At 38.6% G+C, this 27,962-nt stretch overlaps 2 protein-coding genes across 6 annotated transcripts; one reads left to right on the top strand and one right to left on the bottom strand.

The window, feature by feature from the left end:
• Positions 1-11: 11 nt before the first annotated feature.
• Positions 12-15,314, top strand: strn3 (striatin, calmodulin binding protein 3). The gene is made up of 16 exons (XM_024259136.2): positions 12-526; positions 2,430-2,533; positions 3,761-3,834; positions 4,767-4,845; positions 4,957-5,118; positions 5,190-5,322; positions 5,395-5,530; positions 6,765-6,904; positions 6,983-7,161; positions 7,267-7,314; positions 7,951-8,072; positions 8,153-8,320; positions 10,857-10,997; positions 11,084-11,191; positions 13,470-13,556; positions 13,635-15,314. Exons 1-16 carry the CDS (start codon positions 290-292, stop codon positions 13,802-13,804), a joined length of 2,088 nt encoding a protein of 695 aa, XP_024114904.1. The 5' UTR covers positions 12-289; the 3' UTR covers positions 13,805-15,314.
• coch (coagulation factor C homolog, cochlin (Limulus polyphemus)) lies at positions 15,026-27,962 on the bottom strand. Of its 5 annotated transcripts, none has more exons than XM_024259528.2 (15): positions 26,843-27,962; positions 26,283-26,332; positions 25,114-25,155; positions 24,859-25,047; positions 24,639-24,772; positions 24,448-24,519; positions 24,282-24,341; positions 24,069-24,216; positions 23,882-23,985; positions 22,237-22,463; positions 22,036-22,150; positions 19,954-20,097; positions 19,721-19,877; positions 18,708-18,802; positions 15,026-16,266 (listed from the first exon to the last, which is right to left on the bottom strand). In XM_024259528.2, exons 4-15 carry the CDS (start codon positions 24,921-24,923, stop codon positions 16,082-16,084), a joined length of 1,506 nt encoding a protein of 501 aa, XP_024115296.1. In that variant the 5' UTR covers positions 24,924-25,047; positions 25,114-25,155; positions 26,283-26,332; positions 26,843-27,962; the 3' UTR covers positions 15,026-16,081. The 5 variants fall into 5 exon arrangements, with proteins under 5 accessions (XP_024115296.1, XP_024115131.1, XP_036065793.1 ...); XM_024259363.2 differs by having other exon boundaries at positions 24,859-25,015; XM_036209900.1 differs by having other exon boundaries at positions 24,859-25,015; positions 26,893-27,962.

The following is a 27,962-nucleotide window of genomic DNA, read 5'->3' as shown; positions in this document are numbered from 1 at the left end:
TATGTGTATGGATTTCCCGGCATGCAGCGCGGCAGGATTCCCCCTCACAGCCGTCACATCCAGGCGGACAGCAGTGATGGCGGCCGGTTAGACTCACACGTAAACACCGCCTTCAAGTCGCCGCTCTCCGCTAAGCGCTCAGGGGCAGCCGGCCTCTCTCACGGCGGCGGTGCCAGCGCGGCAAGTACCCGGCGGAGACGCGCGAAGCCTTCGGCGCACTTTTTTTGGGAAACCGGTTAAATAATCATTAAATACAAACGGCGCCTCACGTTCGAACAAAAACCGAATCATGGACGAACACCCAGGCGGAGGAGGAGCGGCCTCCCCGCGGCCGCCGCCGCTGCAGCAGCACGGGAGCAACCCCGGACCTCCCATCGGAACGGTCATGGTGCCTCAGCAGACAGACGAGCTAGCCCGGCCGCAGCAGCAGTACACCATCCCCGGGATTCTACACTACATCCAGCACGAGTGGGCCCGGTTCGAAATGGAGAGAGCTCACTGGGAGGTGGAGCGGGCCGAACTCCAGGTCAGTCCGTCGCTCTGGGTTAGCCTCCTAGCTTAGCATTAGCCTGGTTAGCTGTTCAGTCACCGGGAATCTTCAACAACCTTTATTTGGGAAATTTATAGAAGTACATTTAAGGTAGCGGCTGGAGTATCACTGACATTTTTCGAAAGCCGTCGAAGGAGACCCGTTTTTAGGTTTGCTATTCAGCCGGGAGATTGAGGCGAGCTCCGCCGGAGGAATTAGCCGCTAGCCTCGGAGCTCACGGAGCCTGCAGCCGCCGTGGGTACATTTATTCTGCTGGTTTGACAACTGAACAGACGCTGGTCATCGATGTTCGCGCCGATGACAGCCAGACGACCTTAAACATGAGGCCTGACAGATTCAAACCTGTGATTTCGGTGTTTTTTTTATGGGTCTAAAGTTGAATAAAGTATCTTTATGTGTTTGCATATCAGTCTGTGTGGCTATAAGGCTCAAAGAGAAGCATCCTTTCTATCACAGCTCCTCCTGTGAGATCTCCTGCAGTGTAGATGTTTATTTGCTGTCATTTTTTGCCTTTGAAGTCTCCCTGTAAAGAGCTTGTAAACAAAAATGACTTCCTGATGAGAGAAGCTGGAGCTCCTCCATGTTTATGGAGCTTCAGGTCCATCAGGTGTGTGCTGGGTCTGCAGCATCCAGCTGCTTCATCTCAGTATGTGTGACTAATTCTGACCTCATAATTCACCAAATGAAGTTTAGAAGGTATCATCTCAGCTGTGGAGATGTTTCTGTGAAAAAACAGCATCATGGATCGTTGTGTGATGAAGATTCGCGATCTAAATAAAAGCTAAAAACAGACTCCCCGACAATAGTGCAATAAGAATGCTTGTGGTAATATAGTTTTATCACAGTTTGAGTCTCCATGACGGTGATGGGGAGGATGAGGATGCTCTGAACCCGATCTGTGATGTCACAACCCAAAGGATGGTCTAATGAGATATTTATAGAAGTAGGTGACCCTGAACCAACTTCAGGCTCTCACACCAAGCTGCATGTATCTCTATGGCAACATGACGTTTGCTTTGCTCCATTTGGAGAACTCAAATTGAATATTTAAATTCCCCTAAAACTGAGTCTAGCAGTGGGAGGTGCATTTATCTGTCCCGGTGAGTTATAGTAAAGAGGGGGAAAGTTGTGTTAGTATTAACAAAAGTATTTACGTTTTTTATATTATTAATGTATTTTTTAATTAATTTTATTTGAAACTGTTGAATTATTTCTCAATTTTTAGACTTTATTCCAATATTTTTCTATTTTTAAGTGTTTCTGTTGTTCTGCAGTTTTGCCACTAGAGGGCAGTGTTTCACTGTTTACACAGCCACCTCAAAAAGCTTAAAAAAATTCTGTAAACAACAGTTGAATGGTATTTTTTAGCTTCCAGAACCACTTTTTACTCCTCTACATGAGATCAGAGCAAAATGCTGACGGTGTGACAACATCGGTCTTAAACAGCCATGCTGATGTAAGGACAGTGGCGTTTTAATGAGGAGACGTGGACCGGGGGGGTCGAATAACTGCAGCCCATGTGTGCTTTTTGTGTCAGGGATGTACGGAAGCTCCCGATGACTCACAGGAACTCTGTCTGGTTTGTCATCGCTGTAAATTTGGGCTAAGCCGCTCATGTGCTTGCATTCCTTTTTCTTTTTTTCTTTTTCTGTCATATCCTGGAGAAGCGTCTGATTCATGCAGGTGTCACATGACCTATTTCGTTCCCACGATATAATTATCATCATCATCACATATCAGAAACCTGTAATAAAAAGATATGTCTCACATTCTATTCATTTCAGGCAATCTTTTTGATATCAAAAACATGAATTATTTTTAAGTATTTTTTTCTGTTGACTAAAAAGTTTTTAAAATTGTCTGTTCTGCGATTTTCCAGGCCCGGATAGCGTTCCTGCAGGGAGAGAGGAAGGGCCAGGAGAACCTGAAGAACGATCTGGTTCGAAGAATCAAGATGTTAGAATACGCTTTAAAACAGGAACGGTAGGAACCCGCTCTGATCTCAGTGTGTTCGTTTTGTCACCTAAACCACAGGCATTGTAGTTTTTGTTGATTTGATTTAGTTTATTACGTTTTGTGGTGATTATTATTAGAATACGCTTAAATCAAATGTGATAGATTTGGATCATTCACATGGGTTAAAACGTATTAAAAAATAAGTAAAATGTGTTAAAAATACCAAGTAATCCAATAAAAAGAGAATTTATGTTTTCCAGTTGACAAATCGTATTCAAAACAGACGTTAAACGTACAATTAAATGTTGTATTCATATTTTGGATTCTTAATTTTGTGCACAACTTTGTTTTTATAAATGATTTTCTTAGTTACAGATTCCATGTCTGACTTTCTTACAGTTTTAATTCAATTAAATCTTTGCAGCTGGAGAATCTTATTTGACACAGGCTGTATTTTATTTTGAAAGGAACTTATTTGTTCTGCTGTTTAAAGTAAAAAAAATACATTAAAATTATTATATGAAAAAAAATACATATAAAACTGTTATATTTCAATTAATATGAATATTTGAAAGCTGCATTTTCTAAGCAAATGGTTTAATTGTCATAAATTAAATTCATTTTTCTAAATGGTTAAATTTGCGGCTCTAAATGGGTTTTGGCCTAAAAGAAACTGTCCCTTTTAGTGTTAACCTTTGAGACCAAAATGAAAGTTTTCTTGCCTTAAAACATAAGTAATGCTACAATGCAGAGAGAATCCTTTATTTTATTAATAAAAATTATTCATGCATGTGGATGTGAATAAAGTAGAAATGGTTTAAAAAGAGCATCGCTTTGGATTTAAATGAAAACCCTTCTCATTTTTTAGAAACTGTTTTTATATTTTTAAAAATCAAAGTGTCTATTTTTACAGTTTATTTTAATATAATAAACAATGTAAATAAAATGCTAAGTTAGCTATGTTTAAGCAATTTCACCTTTAATTCAATAGAAAATTGAAAGTAAGAATAATTTCTAGTCTTCAGAAAGAGAATCAGCTAAAAGACTGGACTGAAAATGTCAGAAAAATAAACATGTTTTTCAGAAAGTCTGCAGAACTTTGAGGATTAATTCAATTTAAGGCATATTTTTGATGACATCTCCTGAAAAATGAATGAAAAATAATCAGATCGGCGTCTGTTTGCATGAAACTACTTTGGATTTTCAAGTTGATCCGTAAGAATAAATACTAATAATTTATTCTCTTTTCTCCAGAGCGAAATATCACAAGTTAAAATATGGAACGGAGCTGAACCAAGGAGAGATGAAGATGCCAAGCTTTGAATCAGGTCTGGAAATCCTCCTCCGTTTCATTTCTTCTTTATTCATAAATCCTGATGGATAGAACTGTCACTATCAGTCGACTAATCGACTATTAAAATAGTCGACAACTAATTTAATAGTTTTAGTCGTTGCTTTATATTATATAGAGACGGAGTGTAGTAAAGATATAAGGGTACTATGCTAGCTTTATGGACTATTTCGGCATTAATTAAGGTCTTTTAGGCTATTTTGGAGTTCAGCTAATATTTCAGCTACATGCTAGCTGTTTCGACTAATTTATGATTTTTTACGTTTTTTTTTCTTTGACTAATTTATTATTTAGCTATAGTTTATGCTAGTTGTTATGGCTAACTTTGTTTTTTTTTTAAGTTTTTAGGCTAATTTGGCATTTAACTAATATTTCAGCTTTTTTTTAGCTTCAGCGTTTTTAGCTATCAATTTCAGCATCTTTAGCGGCTAAATTCAGCTTATAGCATTCACATTAGCATTATTGCAGGTAATGCTATAGTTTTTAGTTAGTTTAAAGCTAATGATGGTTAAGATGTGTGATTTACATCCACTTGATGCACGACCCGATTAGTCGACTAATCGGGAAAAAAATTCTGATCAATTAGACTATTAAAATAATAATTTGTGGTAACGCTAGAGATTAATTAAATGCTACTTATCGAATGTTATGACAGCTTATATCTGAGATGTTTTGTTGCTGCAGCATCAACTCTGTTCTAGTTATTTATGTCAGAAAATAGTACAGAGTTTTCGCTTTTCCAGCTTTTATTTTGCCGTTCTGCATCAGAAATTGTTCTTATGAGAACCTGAGAGAAATGCGAATTATTCCTGACGCTTCTGTCGTGGGAACCTTTCAGGGAGACGTTCTTTGGCGTCCTTGCAGTGCAGGATCTGAGTGACGCTCTGCATTTATCTGTTTCCTCCTCAGACACCAAAGACTCGGAGGTGTCGGCGGTTCCCGCCAACAGTCAGCTGACGTGGAAACAAGGACGGCAGCTTCTCAGACAGTAAGACGCACTTCTGACCACTCCCTCCTATCAACGTGTGGCGCCATTTCCCATTAAAACATTCACGAGGAGCTTCAGCGCCAGCAGAGACTTCACTCCGTTTGTGTTCAGGTACCTCCAGGAAGTCGGATACACGGACACCATCCTGGACGTCCGCACGCAGAGAGTCCGCTCTCTGCTGGGCCTGTCGGGGTCTGAGCAGAACGGCGCCGTGGAGAACAAGAACCTGCAGCACCTCATCAACGGGACGGAGCGCTGCAAAGACGGGAAGAGGTGAGGCGGCGGTCGGACGAAGGTCGGCAGGTTGAGGGTCTCAGAGCTCATCTGCACGTCGCTGTGAGCAGGATTCCCAGCGACGACCTGGAGACGTTCAACTTCCTGGAGAACGCGGAGGACAGCGACGAGGACGAGGAGGGAGACCTGATGGACGACATCGGCGCCGACAAACACCGCAGAGCCAAAAAGCACAAAACCAAGGTCCGCTTCTGACCCGGACCGCCTCCTCAGGAGAACTCCAGCGCTCCTCTGACTCCTGCTTCCTCCCTCCAGGTGGGGAACGAGGGTTTGGCCAACGAGGACGAAGCCGACACGGAGGAGGTCATGAAGGAGTTCGACTTCCTGGTGACGGCGGAGGACGGCGAGGGGGCGGGGGAGGCCCGGAGCTCCGGAGACGGGACGGAGTGGGGTGAGCTGATGTGACGGCAGAGAAACTGGTTTTACATTTTTGAGACAAAACCTTCCATTACTGTTCCTGTCTGATTTCACAATAAAAGCCTAATTTATTATGGAAAGTTCAATTTTAAAACAAAAGAAAAAAACCAGAAAAGATTCAGTAAAAATGATGTTTTAAACTAGTACTGTCATGAAATGAATTAATTGTAACCTGAAATAGTTAATCATTTTTATTGCACATTTTAATATAATTATTTTAAAAGTCTAATTTGGAGGTAAGTTTTTGGTGCATTAAAAAATCAAAATACAATTTAAAAAGTGGATTATTTTAACAGACTATCATCTTTACTTTAACACCACCAAAGGGGATTTTGTTTTTAATCTTAAACAATTAAAATAAAATATCTGGTCCCAATGACTAAAAACATCAAAGAACAAAAGCAAAACTTTTCTGAGCGATCCAAAAATATTCTTATTGGTGTCATAATAAATATATTGACAAACAGTTTATCCCAGTAGGATGAACGTGATTGATTCATAGTCCTTTCTTTCCTTATTTTTTTGTTTTCTTTCATGAAGCATCAGGAACATCAAAAAACAACAGCTTTTTGATTAAATGTCTGTTATCAATAAATTAATATTGATTAATACAATAATCTGACAACCCTATTTTTGACACGCTCTTCTGTCGTTTTTCTGACATGTATAACACTCCGTGGCCTCGTGGTAGAGTGTCCGTCCTGAGACTGGAAGGTTGTGAGTTCAAATCCAGGCAGAGTCGTACCAAAGAATGTATAAATGGGACTCTGTGTGACACTCAGCATTAAGGGGTTGAACCACCAAATGGTTTCAGAGTGCGGCTGTGTCTGCAGTTCACCCCTCCCCCAGGGGAGGGGTCAAACGCCAAGAGCACATTTCACACACCTGGATGTGCTATGACTAATGAGACTTGGACTTAACTTTAAAATGTATTTCTTTATTCAAATCGTGCATCAGCTGAAGACGAAAACCTGCCGTTTATAAAAAAAAAATCATATTTTTGACATAGAAAATACAGTGGGAGGGGCCACAAATTCCCAGCTCCGCCCCACTTACAGACAAATGGATCCATGAACGTCTTTGTTTTCCTCGACTGAGCTGGAATCTGGATCAGAACTGTACGGCTCCAATGTTGCTCGCCATAAAGGAAACTAAACAGATTCTATTAGAAAAGATGATGACAGAAGGATCGTTTTATGTCTTTGCAGCAGAGCCGCTGCCATTTCCCAGCAGTGGCGGCAAATCCTTCCTGCTGGGGGGTTCAGAGGACGCCCTGGAAAACATGCTGGGCCTGGGCGACCTCGCCGACATCTGCGTCACCAACGACGAAGTGGACTTTGGCTACGATGTGAGAGTCCTGCTAACACGAGTGCTTTGACGTGACCCCCCGTCCCAGAATGGTTCTCACATGTTCCCACCCCCCCAGATCTCTTCCAGTAAGGAGTCTTCCTTCAGGAAGACGTGGAACCCCAAGTACACGTTGCGGAGCCACTTCGACGGCGTCCGAGCCTTGGCGTTCCACCCCGTGGAACCTTGTCTAGTCAGCGTGTCGGAAGACCACACCCTCAAGCTGTGGAACCTCACCAAGACCGTCCCCGCCAAAAAGTACACCAGCTCCGCCCCCTTCAGAACACACCTTGAGACCTTTCTATGAGAGGCTTCACCTGAAAACCTGCTGGTCTGCTAACCACCTGGTCTTCTGTTTTCCAGAAGTGCCTCGTTTGATGTGGAGCCCATCTACACTTTCAGGGGTCACGAGTACGTACGACAAACTCTCCCGTAACAGAAAAGAATTCAAATGTCTTCGCCTGGAAGACACAGAGATGTCCTGACTTGTTCTTAGGGATGCCAGGATTAGTCGACTAATCAACTATTTCAATAGTCTATTAGTCGACTATTAAAATAGTCAATTAGTCATTAATCAATATAATATGGAGTCAGAGTGTAGTAAAGTTGAAAGTTATAATGGTTTTCTGCTAGCTTTTTAGGCTATTTTGGAGTTTAGCTAATATTTCTGCTACATGCTAGCTGTTTTGGCTAACATAGTCTCTTTTTTTTGTTTTGTTTTGTTTTTTTTTTTCGTTTTTAGGCTGTTTTTGCATTTAACTAATATTTTAGCTGGCTATCGGCTTCAGCGATTTCAGTATCTTCAGCTATTACCACTAGCATCTTTAGCAGCCAAATTCAGCTTACAGCAATCACACTAGCATTAACGCAAGAAATGCTATACATCTCATTTTCAGTTAGTTTAAAGTTAATGACGTGTGTTTCACATCACCTTTTTGTATGACCCGATTAGTCGACTATGAAAATAATCGTTTGTGGCAGCACTATTTTACTGTAACCAGAGAAACGTCCAAACCATCTCTGGAACGATGCCGCCTCCTCTTTCAGAGGCCCGGTGTTGTCATTGGCGATGACCTCCAGCGGTGAACAGTGTTTCAGCGGCGGCATCGACTCCACCATCCAGTGGTGGAACATCCCGAGCTCCAACGTCGACCCGTATGATACCTACGGTACGAGCCGACACGCTCACAAACCCAGCTGGACACCTTCAGGTTCTTCCCTCACGAATCTGTCCTCTATGTGTCCTCAGACTCCAGCGTCCTGGCAGGCACGTGGGCGGGGCATACCGATGCCGTGTGGGGATTGGCTTACAGCGGCATCAAGAACCGCCTCCTCTCCTGCTCGGCCGACGGGACGGTGAAGCTATGGAACCCGGCGGCCAAAGAGCCCTGCACCAGCACTTTCAACACAGACCAGGGTGAGGAGCAGAGCACCCGCCCCACCTCCTGCAGACCCCGATGAGGAGGTGCAGGAGGTTTTAGCTAAAATGGCAGATAAAACCTCAGTAAATGTCAAAATAGCTGAAAGGTTGATTGATTTGGTTTATTTCAAGCAAGAAAGACCAACTTCTAGAGCTCCACTACAAACTCATTCAATAAAAACGCTTTTTTTCAAAATGGCGGCATTTTTGATGCTTTATCTCCATAGCAACCATTGTAATTTTTGGTTGCCTGGAGGTGACGAACAAATCTGTGTAATTTTTAGATGAATCATCAAAAATACATATTTGCATTTCCTTTTTAATTGGAGGTTTTAGTTAGCCACGCCCACATTCGTAATATGTTCATATCGTATGTCATATTGTTTTGTTCAGCTTGAGCTAAAGATTCATGTAGGAGATGTTCACAATCTTCTGTCAAAAGTGTGCAACAGGAGAACACTACTTTTGCAAACTAATGCAGTGAAAATCTACAAACTTTAAAACCAATATTTTTGTCAGAGTAGCTTCACAACGACGCTCGAGGAGTTAGGAGGAGATTAATCGAAGAGCTTATATTTGTAGAAGGTACTAAAGGTCTTTTTTTTTTTTTGTCGAGATTCATTTTCACCTGGTGTCGGGTACGAACGATTAGCTTAATCCTGCGTAGGTACTTAGTAGAAACCTTTCAGACTACTGCCTAACAATGTAGCCACAAAAGGGCCCTAGTCCGGGTTAGACCTGCCACAAACAATAATTTTAATACTCAACTAATCAACGATTATTTTTCCCGATTAGTCGACTAATTGGGCCATACACAAGGTGGAATTAAAACGCACATCTAACCATCACTGGTTTTAAACGAATTGAAAACCTTGACATATAGCTCCATCAGCGATAATGCTAGTGTGAATGCTGTAAGGTGAATTTGGTCGCTTAGGATGCTGAAACTGATAGCTGAAAATGTTGAATTTTATAGCTGAGATCGCTGAAGCTAATTGCCAGCTAAAATATTAGTTAAATGCCAAATTAGCGTAAAACTGGAAAAAAAGCCTTAGTTAGCCAAAACAGCTAGCATGATGTTGAAATATTAGCTAAATTCCATAAGAGCCTAAAAAACAAAACAAAAAAATCCTAAATTAGCCAAACTAGCTAGCATGCAGACGAAATATTAGCTGATCTCAAAATTAGCCTAGAAGAACTGAAGAAATCATATATTAGCCAAAACAGCTATCATGTAGCTTCAATATTAGCTTAACTCCAAAATAGCCAGCAAACCAAAAAAAGCCTCAATTAGCCAAAGGAGCAAACATGGTTCTGAAATATTAGCTAAATTCCAAACCAGCCTAAACACAAAACAAAAAAAACTAAATTAGCCAAAATAACTAGCATGTAGCTGAAATATTAGCTAAACTCAAAATTAACCTAAACAAACTGAAGAAATCCTAAATTAGCCAAAATAACTAGCATGTAGCTGAGATATTACCTCAACTCCAAAATAGCTTAAAAAACAACAAAATGCCTAAATTAGCTAAACTAGCTAGCATGTAGCTGAAATATTAGCTAAACTCCAAATTAACCTCAGAAAAAAAGCCTAAATTAGCCAAACTAGCTAGCATGCAGACGAAATATTAGCTGATCTCAAAATTAGCCTAGAAGAACTGAAGAAATCATATATTAGCCAAAACAGCTATCATGTAGCTTCAATATTAGCTTAACTCCAAAATAGCCAACAAACAAAAAAGCCTAAATTAGCCAAAGGAGCAAACATGGTTCTGAAATATTAGCTAAATTCCAAACCAGCCTAAACACAAAACAAAAAAAAATCCTAAATTAGCTAAAACAACTAGAATGTAGCTGAGATATTAGCTAAACTCAAAATTAACCTAAACAAACTGAAGAAATCCTAAATTAGCCAAAATAACTAGCATGTAGCTGAGATATTACCTCAACTCCAAAATAGCTTAAAAAACAACAAAAATGCCTAAATTAGCTAGCATGTAGCTGAAATATTAGCTAAACTCCAAATTAACCTCAGAAAAAAAGCCTAAATTAGCCAAAATAGCTAGCATGCAGCCGAAATATTAGCTGATCTCCAAATTAGCCTAGAAGAACTGAAGAAATCATATATTAGCCAAAACAGCTATCATGTAGCTTCAATATTAGCTTAACTCCAAAATAGCCAACAAACAAAAAAGCCTAAATTAGCCAAAGGAGCAAACATGGTTCTGAAATATTCGCTAAATTCCAAACCAGCTGAAAACACAAAACAAAAAAAAAAATCCTAAATTAGCTAAAATAACTAGCATGTAGCTGAAATTTTAGCTAAACTCCAAAATAGCCCCAAAAACCTTAATAAATCCTAAAACAGCCATAGCTGTGGACAAATGTTTGCTCATTTTTGAGAAGGTTGGGGTGAAATTTTTACCTTAAAGGCATATAAACAAAAAAAAGTGAAAACAGTCTAGTTCTTCAGTCCAGGACTGCTGCAGGACAGAATAAAACAGAGTTCTTCAACATAAATTTGTGTGTGCAGAACACGGCATCCCCACGTCAGTGGACTTCAATGGCTGTGACCCCGCCCACATGGTGGCGTCCTTTAACGGAGGAGACGTGGCCATCTACGACCTGGAGACCTCGCAGACGGCTGTGGTGCTGAAGGGGCAGGGAGACGGCAGTAAGTTCCGTGACTTCTTCAGCGCCCGGCCGGCGTCCGTTTTCTCTGATGTTAACCTCTGATGTTAACCTGGCGTTTGTCTGCAGCCGCCGCGTCTCTGAACCACATCAACAAAGTGGTGAGTCATCCCACGCTGCCCATCACCATCACGGCGCACGAGGACCGCCACATCAAGTTCTTTGATAACAAGACAGGTAAGGTTGTCTCAGAAAACAAAGGTAATTAAAAAAGCTAATGTTTTGGAAATAAATGTAATTTCCAGAAATCCAAATTAAATGTCTGAAAAGAATCTGAAAAAGGTTGGTATGATGGGACATCACTGATTGATGGTGGCATTTGTTCACCTTTTCAACTGGAAGTTTAATTCACATGACAAGATATTTCTGTAAACTTCTGGCCACGCCCACTGCAAAAGTTCAGCGATTGATCAATATTTTTCCACATCCCTCTGTCCTCTTTAAACCCAAACATCATCCAATCAGTGAACTCTCAGAAAACCTAACATTTCCTCTTTATTCATTTTTTAGGTTTTTTTTATTTCTGGAAATTACTTTTGTTTTCCAAATTTCTTTTTTTTTTTGTTGCTTTTTGGGGTTCTTTTCAGTTTAGGTTCATGGAATTTTTTATTTTTTTTTATTTTGTTTTTTAAGCAATGTTATTTTTGTTCTTTGATTTGCTTTTTTAATTGTGATCCGAAAGAGGTTTTTGCGTTGAGTAATTGTTTTTTTCATTGCTGTGATTTGGACTTCAGGGCCACCGTACGTATCTCAACAGTAGCTGGTTTATATGTGCAAAACTTTATCAAAATTCTAGAAATGTCAAAAAAAGTGGATTTCATAATCACACTGTTTCCATTAAATCATAATTATGGGAATAAACACAAACCAGTTCACGCCATAAGTCATTCAAAAACACGGATGTGAACAATACTTTGTTTTACAGCAGATACATTTAAGATGATTGTTTTTAGCTTGTGATTACGACTGCATACCTGAGCCTGAGTTTAGCTAATACCTTCGCTACATGCTAGCAGTTTTGGCTAAATTTGCATCTACTGAGGTTTTTTGGGGAAAACTTTGGAGTTTTCAAACATTTTAGCAACATGCTAGCTGTTTTGGCATCCACTGTTTCTTTTATTTTTTTCTTTAACTATTTTGGTATTTAGCCGTTATATTAGCATAATGCTAGGTCTTTCTTGCTATAAATAAGCCAAATCAATCAAACTTTCAGCTATTTTGATATTTACTGAGGTTTTATCTCCTATTTTTGATTTAGCTAATATTTTAGCTACATTTTAGCTATTTTCTTGCTATTTAGCTATTTACTGATATTTATTTAGGCCATTTTTTATTAGCTAGTATTTTAGCTACATGCTAGCTTTTTGTCAAATGTGTTAATTACATGGGTATTTTCAGGCTAATTGGGCATTTAGCCATATTTTAGCTTTGTGATAGCTATTTTTTGCTACATTAGACTTTATTTCAGTTTTTTTAGGTTAGTTTGGATCTTAACAATTATTTTTGCTTTAAGCTAGTGGCTTGGGCTTAATTTGACATTTTCCCAGGTATTTAAGCCAATTTAGCATCTAGCTAATATTTCAGCTTCACACTAGCTTCCAGCTATTTTGGCATTTTCTGAGGATTTAGGCCATTTTTGATTTAGCTAATATTTTAGCTACTTGGTAGCTTCTTTGGCTAATCTGGAAAGTACTGGGGTCATTTTTAACTAATTAGGCATTTAGCCATATTTTCGCTTTATGATAGCTGTTTTGGCGTAGTTAGACTTTCTTTCAGGTTTTTAGGCTAATTTGGAACCTGTTATTTTAGCTTTAAGCTAGCGGCTTTGTCTCAATTGGACACTTTCCCAGTTTTTTGGGCCAATTTAACATTAAGATCATATTTTAGCTTCACACTAGCTATTTTGGCATTTATTGTGTTTTTAGGCCATTTTTTAATATGGCTAATGTATTAGCTACATGCTAGCGTATTTCGCTAATTTGGAAACTACTGGGGTAATTTTTGGCTAATTTTGCATTTAGCTTCAAGTTTCTGTTTTGGCTATGATAGACTTTCCTTCAGTTCTTTAGGCTTATTTGGAGCTTAAATATTTATTTACCTTTAAGCTAAAGACTTTGGCTTTTTTAAATAGACATTTTCCCAGTTTTTTAGGCTAGTTTAGCATTTAGCTAATATTTTAGCGAATTTTCAGCTTTCACACTAGCATTATCACAGATAATGCTATAAATTTTGTTAATAATAGATTTTTTATTACTCTAAAAGCTGCGAGCCTCTTCTCTTGTTTTTGATGAGTTTGTTCAGTTTATTTCTTTAAAAATAATTTGGTGTTTTCAGTTTCAGATCAAAGTTGAGCTTCCTGAACTTTGGTTCTGACAGAAACGCTAACAAAAACTGTTAAATCGGGTTTCCTGTGTTGTGAGCTGCAGTCTGTTGAACCCGTTTGACCTTCCTGCAGGTAAACTCATCCACGCCATGGTGGCTCACCTGGACGCCGTGACCAGTCTGGCTGTAGATCCCAACGGCATCTATCTGATCTCAGGCAGTAAGTCTCCGAGCATCTCCGTACAGCGCTCGCTTCTGTGACGTCATCAGAGCGTGACCGTTCTCGCCTCCGTCTCAGGTCACGACTGCTCGCTGCGTCTGTGGAACCTGGACAGCAAAACCTGCGTCCAGGAGATCACCGCCCACCGGAAGAAGAGCGAGGAGGCCATCTACGACGTCACCTTCCACCCCTCCAAGGCCTACATCGCCTCCGCTGGCGCCGACGCCCTCGCCAGGGTCTACGTGTAAAGGGGGAGGAGTCGAGGAAGACGGAAACTGGCGATCTCCGCCCAGATTCAGGTTCCTGAGCGCAGAAGAAACGGTAAAACTGAAGAACAGGAGGTATAGAACACCTATCCAAAGGGGCGGAGCCACGAGTCCCACCTGCATCTGACTGACAGCTGCTGAAACACCTGCAGGGGGCGCCGTTCCCACAGACTCCTCCCCTCTCCAGCTTGAAGGAAAAATCCCTCCAGCTCCAGTTTGGCAGAAGTCTTTCGTTTGCTCTCAGCGTGGCTGTGCATCAGAGGCTGGAACGTTCGAATCCCGTTTGACAGATTTTTAAGCTGAAATTCTTCCTGAAGTTTGATGTTTTTCAGTAAGTATTAACCCAAACGTTGAGGTTCTGAGCAGCAGAACGCCGGTTCTGGGGGGGATTTTTCCCGGTCTGGACCCGCCGGATCATCTCCTGTTCGAAGTCGCCGCGGTTTCTCTCAGCTTCAGGTTTTTCCTACATCTGTACGAAAGCTTTAGGAAAACAAACACCACAAACTAATTTTTTAACGTTTGTACAGTTTTTAAGCCGTTTGAATGCAGAGACGACAAAAGGAACAGAAGCTGCGGATGGGGGAGGAGGCGTGTCAGCCCGGGACGGGCCAATCAGAGCCCTTCGTTTAACGCCTAGTGATATATAAAGAGCGAGAGAGTCACATGATCAGCGTTACTGTAGTTACATAATTTTATTTGTGTGAGATAAATCTAGTTTTTATAGTCCTTTTATACAAACATAACCAGGAGCGAGGAGGATTTTTGTTTTTCTTTTTCTCCAAACATCCTGGCGCTCACAAACCCCGCCCACCTGCCATTGCACAGCGACTCTGAATGCTCGCCGCCATCCAGATTGGAGACGTGGTGTCAACGAGGACATGGTTTTTATTGAAGGTTCTGAAGGAGAACACGAGGCACCAGTCGCGGAAATATCACAAATATTTTTATCAAAACAAAACGTCGACGTTTAAAGATTTTCAAAAGCCGTCATGAACTGTAATGATTCACTAACCGTCACCTGGACTCCAGGTGAGGAGAATTTTCCCGCCTTCTTCATTTCTTCCTGCGGCTCCAGCTCATGAAATCATGGAGGCTTTTATTCTGCCGCTCAGGAAGTGGCACGTTTGCGCTCCAGCAGAAGCTGCCGCCTGATTGGCTGAGAGCCGCTCTCTACAGTGTTGTTTGTTCTGACCCAGTTTGATGTTTTTGTTTACTTTTTTTTTTTTAACTTCGGTGGATAAAACCCATTTCAGCAACGCTAAGATCAACTCGGTACCTCCGTCCTGTTTGTGTTTGCATGAGTGATACCAGACAGTTTTTTTTCTAGTCTTCCCAAAAAAAAAAGTGAAACATTAAAGTTCTGCTCATTTGCAGGTTTGGACTTTTGTTTATAAAGTATGAACAAACTTTAAAGACTCACCATGCAGTTCAGCTGTTCAAATGTATATAAAATGTCTATGATAATTATTAAATGGTGTACATGAACACTTTACTGCTCGTCAACTCATTTATTGTCATTCCAGCACAACTTTTTATTCATTAAGATTTTAAAATCAACAGAGAAAACATCAAAAATGATTTGAGTAATGTACATTAACTTGGACGTATGAAGTTTATTCTACAGAAAAAAACCCAAATATGTCCCAAATAAAGGGGACAGCATGGGGGTGGAGTGCTAGTGGTGTGGGCTTCTTTTTACAGCTTCAGGATTTGTGCAGAATCATGAAGTTCTCTGTACGTCGATGTAAATGATGGAATTCAACCAAACCTGAAGCTCAATGATCCACAATTTAAAAAGATTTTTTAAAAATGTTGAAACTGAGAAGATTTGAGAATATCGAGCAGAACTGATAGATGCAGCTGCATGGGATAGACACAGAAACGAACATATATCTAGAAAATAAAAGGTTCTGTTTTTTTTTTATTCTGGTGCGTTCGAGGTCAACAGGTTAATTTGAGATTTTTAAAGAGGAATCGATCACTGAGATGTAAAGGCAAACATGAAATGTATTTCAATCAATGCATTTTGTTAGATCAGCGTCTGGAAGAAAAGCTGAAGAAAATCAAAGATGTGGCCTTCAGGGTCCTGAGAGATCAATGATCGTCTGTAAAGATTAAAAAAAGCCCATCTATCAAAGTTCACGGGTTCTCCTAAAACAGCTCATGCTGGAGTCATTCCTCAGTCGCTGTGGCGTCTTCTGCGTGTCTCCAGGACCAGCGGCGTTCAGTCCTGGTCAGAAAAATCTTCTGGTCTGAGGCTCACGGCCGAATCTCGCTGCTCTCCATGAAGTCCTGGCAGATGGATCGAACCATGAGCGGGATGAAGTCCAGAAGGCCGGTGAACTCTCGGCTGAACAAGGTGTGGCGATCTTTTGGCTCTGATGACATCGCTCTGAGGTCATCCTGGGGTGCCCAGGCCACGCCCACCGAGAAGATGGTGATGCCTAAGGATCGACCATCGACATGAATATCAGTTCTTATTACTGGTCTGGGTCGACAGGTGTGAGAACTAACAACCAACCATGATGGCTCCTCCACTTTACTTTAAAAGACTTTTCCAGAAACACATCAGAACTAATTACTTTTAATTATAAACAGAATAGAATGATTAATTGTCATCAAGAAGCATGAAAAAATTCATGTAAATGTGCATTAAGATCATAAGAATAGAACACATAAAAGTAGTTTTAACGTGTACAAATCTTAAGGTGTTTAAAACACTTAATTCAAGTTTCAAGATTCACAGTCAAAAACATTCCAGATTAAGTCTCCAGTCTTTAGACTTATTTTCAAAACTGGATTGTTAATTTAACACTTAAAAACAACAAGTAGAGACATAAATAAATCTTACTGCAAATGAAATAGTGAAAAAAATATAAATAAAACACATTCAAGTCTTTTTTATTCATTCCATCGAGGAAACATTCTTGAACACCCCAAGTTCAAGTCCTGAAGTCTAAACAAGTTTTACGTTTTTGCTTTTTAATTCTTCAATGTGATTGAAGTATTGACGTGCAGTCGGGAGAGGCAGGTGAGGCACAGCAAACGAGGAAAGTTGCATTACCTGCGATAATGCTAGTGGGAATACTTTTTGCTGAAAGTAGTCGCTAAAGATGCTGAAGCTTTTTGCTAAAAAATGTAAAAACTTTCTGCAAAATGTATTTAAGTTGACCTAAATTTCTGAAAAAGTTGTAATAAATTGCTTAAAAATCCCTAATACTAAATACTACACAATTATACTAAATACTACAATTTTGCAAAAAATATTTGTGTTGCTTTAATATGAGTTAATTAGCCCAAAAAACCTAGTAGATGCCAAATTAGCCAAAAACAAAAACCTAGCTCGTTCCTAGCTAACTAAACTCCAAAATAGCCTAAAATTCGTCAGTAAACTAAATGATTCAAAAAGGTTATGCTGGTAAAATAGAAGCTAAACTCCAAATTAGCATATAAAAACCTCAGTAGATGCCAGATTACCCAAAAAAGCTAGCACATTGCTTAAATACTAGCTAAACTGCAAAATAGCTGAAAATTCCTTTGTAAGTTAGGTTAGTCAAAAACGTTAGCCTGCTGCTAAAATATTAGCTAAACTTTAAAGCCTATAAAAATACAAATTAGCCAAAAACGTTAGCATGTTGCTAACATATTAGCTAAACTTTAAAGCCTATAAAAAAACTCATTAGATAACAAATTAGCCAAAAACGTTAGCATGTTGCTAACATATTAACTAAACTCCAATTTTGTTTAAAATTACTTTGAAAGATTAAAACATAGCCCATGAATACATTTAAAGATTTGTTGTTACCTTAAAATTTGACTTAAGACTTTTTTTTTTTTTTTTGCATATTTTGCTCAATATTTCAAAACTATAACGCTTATTAATACCAAAAATACAATCTGTAATGTCCTGAACAAGCTGAACGTTTTGATACCAAGATTGCTGAAATCACTGAAAGTGAGTTTTTACGTGCTGAAAAATTTATGGAAAGGACACGGAGAACAGTGTGAATGTTTACTAAGCCTTCACACAAGTATAACTTAAATCTATAAATTAAATAAGATAAATACTCTAAATAAAAATAAATTAAAAAAAGCTAATATTTTAGACACTTCTATGATTTAAAAAATTGTGTGGGTTTTCAACATTTCTTTGTTTAAAAAAAAAGGTAATTTCCAAACGTCCTGTTCAAATACGAGAGGAAGCAGCAGGTGAGGCAGCAGCAGGTGAGGCAGCAGCAGCACTGACTGGAACTGTAGCTGACGCATGCTCTTTACTAATTCAGTATTTTTAACATAAAAAAAAAATGCTTTTTTTATTACCTAATATTTTTACTTCTCGTCATCTGTCTGATGACATTATTTGTGACTCATTTAGTCTTTTTATCTGCTAAAAATGCGCTTTAGAAGTACACTAGGTGAGGCTCGCAGTACGCCTGCCTTAAGGCAGAGGGCGCTGGTGAGCCTACAGAATATGACACCGCGGCTAAAGAATAATTGAATTAGCGATAGTAAGTCAAGTGCAGACGTCCAGATATTCTTTAATATTGTTTAGCATCACTTTCTAAATGGAGGAGAGACTTTTAGAACTGAAGATAGAAAAGGAAGACTTCTACAAACAAATTATTGATGTTTCTTTAGAAGTAGCAGCGCACAGACTTCATTTATAAGTAAAAATAAATCAATAATAACAATTTTTGTGATTTTTTTCCTATGCTACACTTTGTATACAAAAATACTTGAAATGAAACTTTAAACTCTTTAACTGTTGTCAATCAAATGGTGAATAAGCTGCTCTGTCGGGTTCACATGTTTGTAAATCTGACTGAGGATGTCACTACACTGGGTTTGAAGTCCCTAAAAACCTTCAGTTCCATCATCTCCTTACCTTGTCTCTGCGCCGCCATCGCTGGACCCGTGATGTCGTCGTACGATTGGCCGTCTGTCACCACAACGAGAAAATCGTGACCCCGCCTAGCATTTCTGTGGAAGAAACAAACATACAAACTTCCTCCTAAACCATTTCTTAACTTTGTTCTTGTTATATTTTCTGTTAAATAAAATATGAATCATTTTAGTGATCAAAGGAGCTCCAAACAAGCAACACAGATCTGGTGTGGATCAAAAAAGAACCCGGATCAGGATCTGGTCCCTGGTTGTGTGAGGTTATGGAGTTGAGTTAGAATGTTTCATGTTGGTTTACCAAAGTGACAAAATAACTCTTAATGGATGGTGTCTCTTAGCAAAACTAGTCTAGTTAGTGTACTTTAAGTATACTTAGTCTATTAAAAGTGAGGTAGTGTACTTTAAGATTACTTTTTGCATACATATTTTAATCTAAAATGCTATAATTTAGTCTTAAAAACTATTAAGTGAGTATATTTCCTACGATACACGTACCTGGTCTACGGTATACTTGCTATATTCAAGTTTACTTCATAAAATAAACTTCAAGGGTCCTACTTTTTGCTAAGGGGAAGAAGGCAGCAGGAAGGTGAGGTTTCTTGCTCTCTTGTAGGTCTCTCTGTCTCAAATTCTACTGGATAATTTGGGGATTTTTGTTGAAGCCAAAAGAGAAATTCAGCTTTGATCAGTGAAGGTTCTCATGTTTGCTGATGATGTGATTGTGATAGAAAAGCTCAACTTTGTTAGCATTTGCTGATATACCTTTGAGTAAATCTTCAAAGCGTTCATCTGGAAACAGTTTTATATTAGGAGTGATGTTTTTCTGAGATCTAAGTGACGGTAAACAAATAAAAATGTTTGCAGGAGAACTTTCTGTTTGTGTTTGCAGGTTCAAACTTCAAAAGAATCTCTCAAGACAAACTCAGGCAAGTTGCAAAATGCTGGATCTCCTCTTTTTACTTGGTATGTTTTATTCTATAACGTCTCTGGTGTTACCTGAACAGGTTCTGGGTGGCGTAGCTGATAGCCGATCCGGTGGCCGTTCCTCCACTCATGTAGGAGATTCCTCTCAGGGCCTTCATGGTGTCCTCCTTGGTGGAGTAGTCAAACAAACCGAACTCCAGCCTCTGATCGTAGGTGAACTGGACCGCACCTGCAGCACCACCACAGTCCGTCAGACCTCCATCAGAACTCCAAAAGTTCTGGTCTGACAGGACTCTGAAGCTCACCGACATGAGCTCCGACGTCAGAGATGTCAAAGCTTTGAGCGATTCCTGCCAGAAAGTCCAGAACCATCCTGAAGTTATCCAGCCCGACGCTGGACGAGCCGTCGATGAGGAAGCCGATGTTCACGGAGTTGTAGCAGGTTTTACCTGGACACAGGTGGGATCACCAGTCAGACACGTTTACAGGTATTAAAGGAATATAAAAACAACACATTCAGCTGCGTGATGGGTCCTCCTAACATGTCTGATCCCATATGGATTCAACAGGAAAGATAAATGTTTCCCACCATCCAATAATGAGTTCGGAAATGAAGCATGTTGACAGTAACTTTATGTATCTCATCAAATAATTACTGAATTAATCATTTGGGTTATTTTGATGTGGAAAAACGGAACTTTATGAAGCTAAAATGTGAATGGATTTGACGTTCATTCTTGTTTACTTGTTTGTTTGTACACAGATTTAATTTACTCTTGATTATCGTGAAGAAATACAATGAATCTGCAGTAGTACCGGGTATTTCTCTTGGAGTCACACAGGAGGAGGTTTGGGATAAAGATGCTCTGGATCCATTTTTATGGACCGATCTTTGGCCCAAAGAGCGAAAGTTTTGAGATCAAATGTCCTAAATTGCAAACAAAGCTTTAAGTATAAAATTTCATAATTTTCTAATTAAAACATTAAATATTTGCTTTAAAAAAAGCTTGTCTTCAAAAATATTTTTGCGTTTACAACAAAAATGTTTTAGATGTCTTGTCTTTCATCTCACTTTCTCCCATCTTTGATTTTGTGTTCATAAATTTCACTTTAGTGACATTTGTGCCACCAAACAGCTGCTGATTGGTCTAGATTTTATCCAATCAAATCGTCATATTTATCTAACATGGCGTCTGCTTTCGCGGCTCAAACGCCAAACAGGCTCCTAAATTTAGCCTCAATGACGGAAGAAAATTTCATTTTTAAACATTTCAATCATCTTGTATGTTTGCATTTTTAAATGTTTTATCAATATATGCCGTCCCTGTCTTAAATAAACAATCAATCAAATAATTAATGCTTTCAATTGGCATAAATTAGGCTTTATTAAGTCAAATTTGTGAATTATGGCTGAGGATCTTCTGAAACCATAAAATAAACTGTAAAGTTTATCTGCTGACTTTACACTAAACAGGCCTTTGTTCCTCCGGAGCACAATATAAAAAAGCTTTATCTTTTTTTTTTAGAGGAAAATGTTTTAAATATGTGTTTTTAAAAAAATAAAACACATTATCTTCTGCTGCACAACAGTGTTTTTGGATTAGCTTAGTAAGTAATGAAAGAAATGATGACTCACTGTTCATTTTCACAGGTTGTCCTATTTTCAATAACTCATGTTTGCTTTTGTCCAAAGTAAAAATCAAAATTATTCATGAAAAAAATGCTGGTTTTGATTTCTATTTCAACATGTATAAAATGTATAGTTCATATGTAAGTCATAATAATAACAAAATTAATTTTAGAAATGCTGGTCGTTACACTGACAGAAAGAAATACTGATTTTTTTTTTTGTCTTTGCCGTTTTTTCTGGGTTCTACTCAAAGAAAAATGGACCAGAAAGGCAAAACGTGGTCAAACAGAACCAAAAAAAAAGTTTTTGAAAGCAAATATTAAATATTTTAATTGAAAATTATGAAGTTTTATTCTTAAAACTTCATAAAACGTGACATTTTGTTTGTAATTTAGGAAATTTTGATCTTAAAACTGTGACTTCGGTCAGTTTTAAGATCAAAATCACAAACTGGAACTGGATGAGAGACCACCGTGAATGAGATCTGTAATCCACAGTGAATCAGATCACTCAAAATTAACAAAAATCGACTATGAATCATATTACCAACACAAATTATGATACTGACTGATCATTTTATAAATTAACAGTACTACCCCTAATATCTAAGGTCAGGTCTCTGAAATATTTTAAAGTTTAAAATGATACATTTGGGAGGTTTTGTTGTGTTAGCTCCAGCTACAACAAATACATCTGCACTGCCCCCTAGAGCATGGAGGTAGAAGGCGTTCGGATGGAAACCATGACAGACTCTTACTGCAGAGGAGACTGTCCAGAGAGCAGAGTCTCTGCACGAGAGATCTGGCATGTTTGGTGGTGCTGAACCAGCTGGGGACGGAGTAACTGAAGAAACCGTTATCTTTGCACACCGCCTGCAGAAGGACAAGAAGAAACTTCACAAGCCTGGAGAACAAAACTGAAGCTTCGTCAGTAGAAGATCTCCGAGTCTCTGATGAACCTTTTTCATGAAGTCTCTGTCTGCCACCATGCTGAGCTCCTCGGCGGCCGGTTTGGCTACAGACACCAAAAACACGTTGATTCCGCTCTCTCGGGCCAAGATGGCCGCCTGTTCCACATCATCGGACGGCCAGCCGTCGATCAACACCACCATGACCCGGGGGTGACCCCGCCTCATGCCGTTGTCCTGGGTGAAGAAGGTTTCTGCCGTGTGGAGGATGGCTTTACCTGAACGGATGAATGAAAAGAAAAATCTGATTTAGGAACCAGAATCAGTTCACACATCATGCAGATGATTCCACTTTTTCTGTTTGTGTTCCGTTCATCAACAAAGGTCACCTGAAGATCAAAAGTTGGACTTTAGTTTATCAAAGTAGAACCACATTACAATTCTTAGTTAGAGCCATAACCAGTTATTTACCCATCCATCAACAATCTACAACTTTGAATTCCAACATTTTTTCCCAAGTAGCTTTCCAATAATGTTCAAAGATTTAGGAGATGATAGATTAAAATCCCTGAGGAGATACCAAAGGGGATTTCTTAAGGTCAAAGGTCAACAAACTTCAGTTGTGGTTGTAGACCTAACCTGGTGGTGGGTGTGTAAAATTTCATTAAGATCTTTAGAACAAAAGTTTTCTTCGTGAGAAAATGTGGAAATCGACAAATTTCACGAATTGCCACAAAATGGCTGCCAGGCTATATGTCCTGCAGCCATCCCATAATAATAACGAAATTTCCTTTTCCTTTTGAAACGATTTTCAGTGGATTTTGAGATATCTCTTTTTGAGCCCCTAAACGGTTTTTACGACGAATGTTAGGGCCAGTTTACAAACATTCTTTTCTTCAAATTATGACTTACGAGATTTACAAGAAAAAAGTTGTAACTGTTGAATTATGAGAATAAAGTCGTGTTTATTACTTTAAAATTATAGGCTTTATTTATTTTATTTTTCTCGTACATTTATGAGATTAAAAGTCATACATTTACGAAATTTTAAGTCGTAAATATACAAAAAAAACTTGTAAATGTACAAGATTAAGATTCGTACATTTATGAGATTAAAAGTCGTAAATTTATAAGAAAAAAACTTGTAAATTATTACATGATTAAAAATCGTATATTTATGAGATTAAAAGTCATTCATTTACTAAATTAAAAATCGTGAATTTACAAGAAAAAAAACTTGTATATTTGTGAGATTAAAAAGTCTTAATTTGATGAGATTTAAATCTTAAATTTACAAGAAAAAAATTATGGATTTGTGAAATTAAAATTCGTACATTCGTGAGATTGAAAGTCGTAAATAATATGACTTTAGACCCTAATACTCCGTCAGAGCTTTTTGCACACCCTCCCCTTTTTTCTGACAATTTCTCCTAATGTGATGTCATCATTTTTAGGGGGCTGTCATTTATTAGGTCAGAATTTATTTTTCATCGGGTACGATTTGCTTGTAAATTTTGCGGAGTTTTGGGGTTGGTAATCGGAGTGAATTTGTCGCTTAAGGTTTCGGTAAGAAAGCTGAATTTAGGGAACAATCAGGACAGAATTACACGAACTGGACAAGCTTCCAAATCCAGAGTTCCTTTGACAGTTCTGACTAATACAGTAAAAAGACTCTCAGGACAGGTGTGGGGCTCACCTGTGTTGGTGTCCCCTCCCAGGAAGGTCAACTCTTTGATGGCAAACAGCAGTTCTTTGGGCTGAGTGTAGCTGCTCAACACAAACTCTGTCTTTGGGGAGTCACTGCTCCGACACAAATCACAGAGACGAACGGCGTTCAAGAGAAAACTCCATCAAAAACACGACGACGTCTGTGTGAGACCTACCTGGCCTGGACCAGACCCACATGCGGTCCTGAAGCTCCGACTCTCAACGTGGCCGCCAGTTTGGCAACAAAGTTCTTCTGCAGGTTGAACCTGCGCTGCCCGATGTTTCTGCTGCTGTCCATCACCACGGCGATGTCCAGCTGACAGTCTACCAAGAAGAAACGAGGAAACTCAAAGCTGGGTCCTGAACCTGTGGCTGAACCTGCAGCTCACCTTTGTTTCCACCTGTTTGGACCTTCTTCACTGGCGAAGGTTTCTTCAAGGTTTTCTTTGCTGCAACACAGAACACACATTTGGAGAATTCTGGTTTTAGAAAGAAAAGTTCAAACAACTGAATTTGACTAAATATTCAAGTGAAACCCTGAACTCCTGGACTCACCTGGTGGTGCATCTGCAGCCAGAGCTGTGGTCCGGGTCTCAGCGGTGAACTCCAGAGGAGGGTTCATGTTCTCTGGTGGCACAAAAACAACACAAAACGACCTCAAAATGTTGAAAGTTTGAAACATCAGAGAATCTCTGCTCTTCATCAGAGACTCGTGAACGTCCGGTTCCAGACTGGACTCCACCTACTGGACAGGCTGAAGGAGGAGGTCCAGTGGGACAGGCTCAGGGACTGGATCCCGTTGGCGAAGGAGCTCGAGTAGCTGTGCTGCCCCCGTTGTTTCAGGACTCTAACGGGACCCCCAGACGGACCCAGAGCCCCCCTGCAGGACAAGACATGGTCAAAGTTCAGTCTGAACATGCAGGGAGAGGATCAGAACCTGGTTTGGGGTTTTCTAGGGGGGGTTACCTGTGCAGAGCAGCTCCACAGACGGACGACACAGCAGCATACAGGCCCGTCCCAAACACCGACATCCTGGTCCGCCTGCAGCCCGCAGGACACAGCACCACCACGTCATCCAGCTCCAGGTCCGATCCTCGAGTCTCACACGCCACCGGATCTGCATCTGACAGACCACGCCCCCCATCAGAGGGGTTTCTGGCTGATGGTCAAACGTTTCACTCCTGTGAGGATCAAGTTATGAAAACAGAAGTTTCTGCTCACCTGAAGATCCTGATTCCAGAGGAGAGATGAAGACGAGGAACCCTGAAGATGAAGAACCGCACAAAAACGTCCCGATTACTGCGAGAACTTTAAGAGTCTGCTCACATTTTACTTTAAACCAACACACAGATTGAACCCGTCCCTCACTGATCCAGACATCTGAGAGAAAACTTCAGAAGATCTGACAGAATCAGGAGGTTCTCCACCAAGAACAGTCTGGACTTAAAAAAATATATAAAAAATCATGTGGTGGAAGTTCAGCAAAGCAAAAAAATATAAATAAAGATTTTTAATGGGTTTACTGAAAAAAACTTTGGCAAAGAAATAAATCCTTTAATTAAAATATTAAAAATAGAAGAAAATACTAATTAAACAATATATTTCAATAAAACTATATTTTTATTTTAATAAAAATTTTTATGTCAAAACTAAAAAAGAATTATAGAATAAAAATAAACTAATTAAAACTATTGAAATTCAAATAAAATAATTTTGATCATATAAAAATAAAGTGAACCAGATTTACTGAAAAAATAAACTTATTTAAGAAAAAAATGTAGATTTAAATAAAACAATTCAAAAAAAAAGTTAATTTTAATTTCCCACATGAACAAAATTAAGTTAATAGAATTAAAAGTATCAACTAATAATCAATTAAAATATTGCTTTTAGTTAAAATAAAGATGAAACATAAAAAATGACTTACTAAAACAGTCCTTAAATTAAAGAAAACATTTAAAGAAAAAGATAAATACATTTTAATTGTTAAAAACGTTTTTTTGAATTTAATAGCTTAAAATTCCTCTGTAAAACAAGCAAAAATATTTTTAGAATTAGAAAAAAACAATGAATTAACACTATATGTATATAATATGCTTTTATAATATGGGGCCCCTAAAGGCACATCAGCTCTGTAATATCAAATTAAATATAAATAAATAAAACTGAAATAAAAAAAAACAAACGTTTTTTAAAGAGGGGAAATAAATAATTTGAAATAAACAATTCAACGAAAATTATAATGAAACAGAAATTTAAAATATATACATAAACAATTAAATAAGTTAAAATTTCTCTCTATATGTTTTAAATAGAATTAAATAAATCTTTAAGGAAAAAGCATTAATGTAATTTCATCATAACTCCACCCCCTCCTTTTAGAAACGTACCTGTGAGCAAAACATAAAAGTGACTCATTTCAGCTCCTGGAGTTCAGAGACTGAAAACAAGAACAAGATCAGCTGAGATGTTTGGATGGTCGCTTCATGAGATGACCCCCCCAAAACAAACAAACAAACAAACAAACAAACAAACGCACACCACCATCAGATGAACAGTTTCTTCATCTCTACGTTAATTCCAAACATTTGAGTTTTTCTTCCAACTAGTCTGATTGAAACCAGTCAGTAAATGAATCAGGCAGCAAAATATTTGAACTCAGTTCATCCGTTTAGACATAAAAAGACAAAAAAATCAAACAGTTAATCAGACACTAAAAAGCTTAACAGACAACACAATCAGCAGGCAGCAAGTGACAGAATCAGTCGGTGAAACACTGATAATAAAAAAATCAGTCTTCTGATAAAACCAATTAATCAATTAATTATCATCAACATAGGATGATAAACTACTAACTAGCCAGAAAACCAGTTTACAAAAATATCAGACAATCTAAAAACACTAGTCAACAATTTAAAAAAAGTTATTAGTTAGTCACTAAAAGTCTTACCAGATGAAGTTTGTAAAGTTAATCTGGTTAAACGATTCGCTCAGCCTTACGGACTGTTTCTTCAGCTGCAGGTTTGATGTGGAATCAGGCGGTCAGCTGGAGAGAAAGGACTTAAATAACACACACACAAAGGGGGCGGAGCCTCATCCCTCAGAAGATCCAAGTTTGTGAGAAACCTGCAACTCATCTGCATACGGAAGCAAGACGAGAGGCCAGGGAAACACCAGCCTTAAAAACAAAAAATATTTACTGATCCACACAAATACGTCAATAATAAACAGGAGAGAGTCGGTTCTTTGGTCTTCAGTTTGATGGAAGTCAAACCTTCATCTTTCATGCTGAAGCTGAAAGATTTCAGCAGCTGCTGCAGATGTCAGGAGCTCCACAGATGCTATAAGATCATCTCTTTCTCCTGCAGCATCCTAATGATTGACTTTAGAGACAAACTTCTTTAGCAACAAATCTCGGAGTGAAGATCTTCTGCTGCAGTTTTCTGACCTAAAGTCAAATCTCCTGAATTTTTATCCCGCTTTTTGGAACAACAGAAGGTCAAAAGCTTTACTGATTATTTTCCAAAAACAAGATAAACCTTTATCAAATTAAACCTCTACTAGAAAAGTTCCATTAGCTGCGATAGTGTGAATGCTTTTTGCTCACTTGGTGAAGCTATTTACTTTCTAAAGGGATTTGCTGAAAATCAAGAGCAATTTGCTAAATGTCAAATTTGCTAAAAGACTGCAAATTTAATTAAAGAGCTATGAAAGAGTGCTAACGTTTAACTAAATCTCTGAAAAGTTTGTAGTAAAATTGCTTAATACAATTTTGTAAAAATATTTAATGTGTTCCTTAAATATGAGCTAGATTCCAAATTAGCCAAAAAAGCTAGCTCGTCGCTTAAATTGGCTACCAACTAAACTCCAAAATAGCCTAAAATTCCTTTGTAAGCAGACTAAATTAGTCAAAAAGTTAGCCCGTTGCTAATGTTAAGCTAAGTTCTAAACCTCAGTAAATTTCAAATTAGCTAAAAACGTTAGCATGTTGCTAAAATATTAGCTAAGCTCCAAATTGGCATAAAAAAACCTTAGCAGATGCCAAATTAGCAAAAAAAAAGAAAGAAAGA

This window comes from Oryzias melastigma, linkage group LG22 (assembly GCF_002922805.2).
Source record: "Oryzias melastigma strain HK-1 linkage group LG22, ASM292280v2, whole genome shotgun sequence".
Lineage (NCBI taxonomy): Eukaryota > Metazoa > Chordata > Actinopteri > Beloniformes > Adrianichthyidae > Oryzias > Oryzias melastigma.
Note: the sequence above shows the minus strand (reverse complement) of the source record. Positions and strands in the feature narration are given on the sequence as shown.

Bases quoted from the DNA above. Each gene is read 5' to 3' on its own strand.
- strn3 (XM_024259136.2), top strand. From the start codon at position 290: ATGGACGAACACCCAGGCGGAGGAGGAGCGGCCTCCCCGCGGCCGCCG. The intron at 3,835-4,766 runs GTCTGGAAATCC...TTTCCTCCTCAG, and splicing joins GATGCCAAGCTTTGAATCAG to ACACCAAAGACTCGGAGGTG. The intron at 5,531-6,764 runs GTGAGCTGATGT...ATGTCTTTGCAG, and splicing joins CGGAGACGGGACGGAGTGGG to CAGAGCCGCTGCCATTTCCC.
- coch (XM_024259363.2), bottom strand. From the start codon at position 26,310: ATGAGTCACTTTTATGTTTTGCTCACAG. The intron at 24,520-24,638 runs GTAGGTGGAGTC...TTGTGCCACCAG, and splicing joins CTCCTCCTTCAGCCTGTCCA to AGAACATGAACCCTCCTCTG. The intron at 22,151-22,236 runs GTTCATCAGAGA...GTCCTTCTGCAG, and splicing joins ACAGAGACTTCATGAAAAAG to GCGGTGTGCAAAGATAACGG.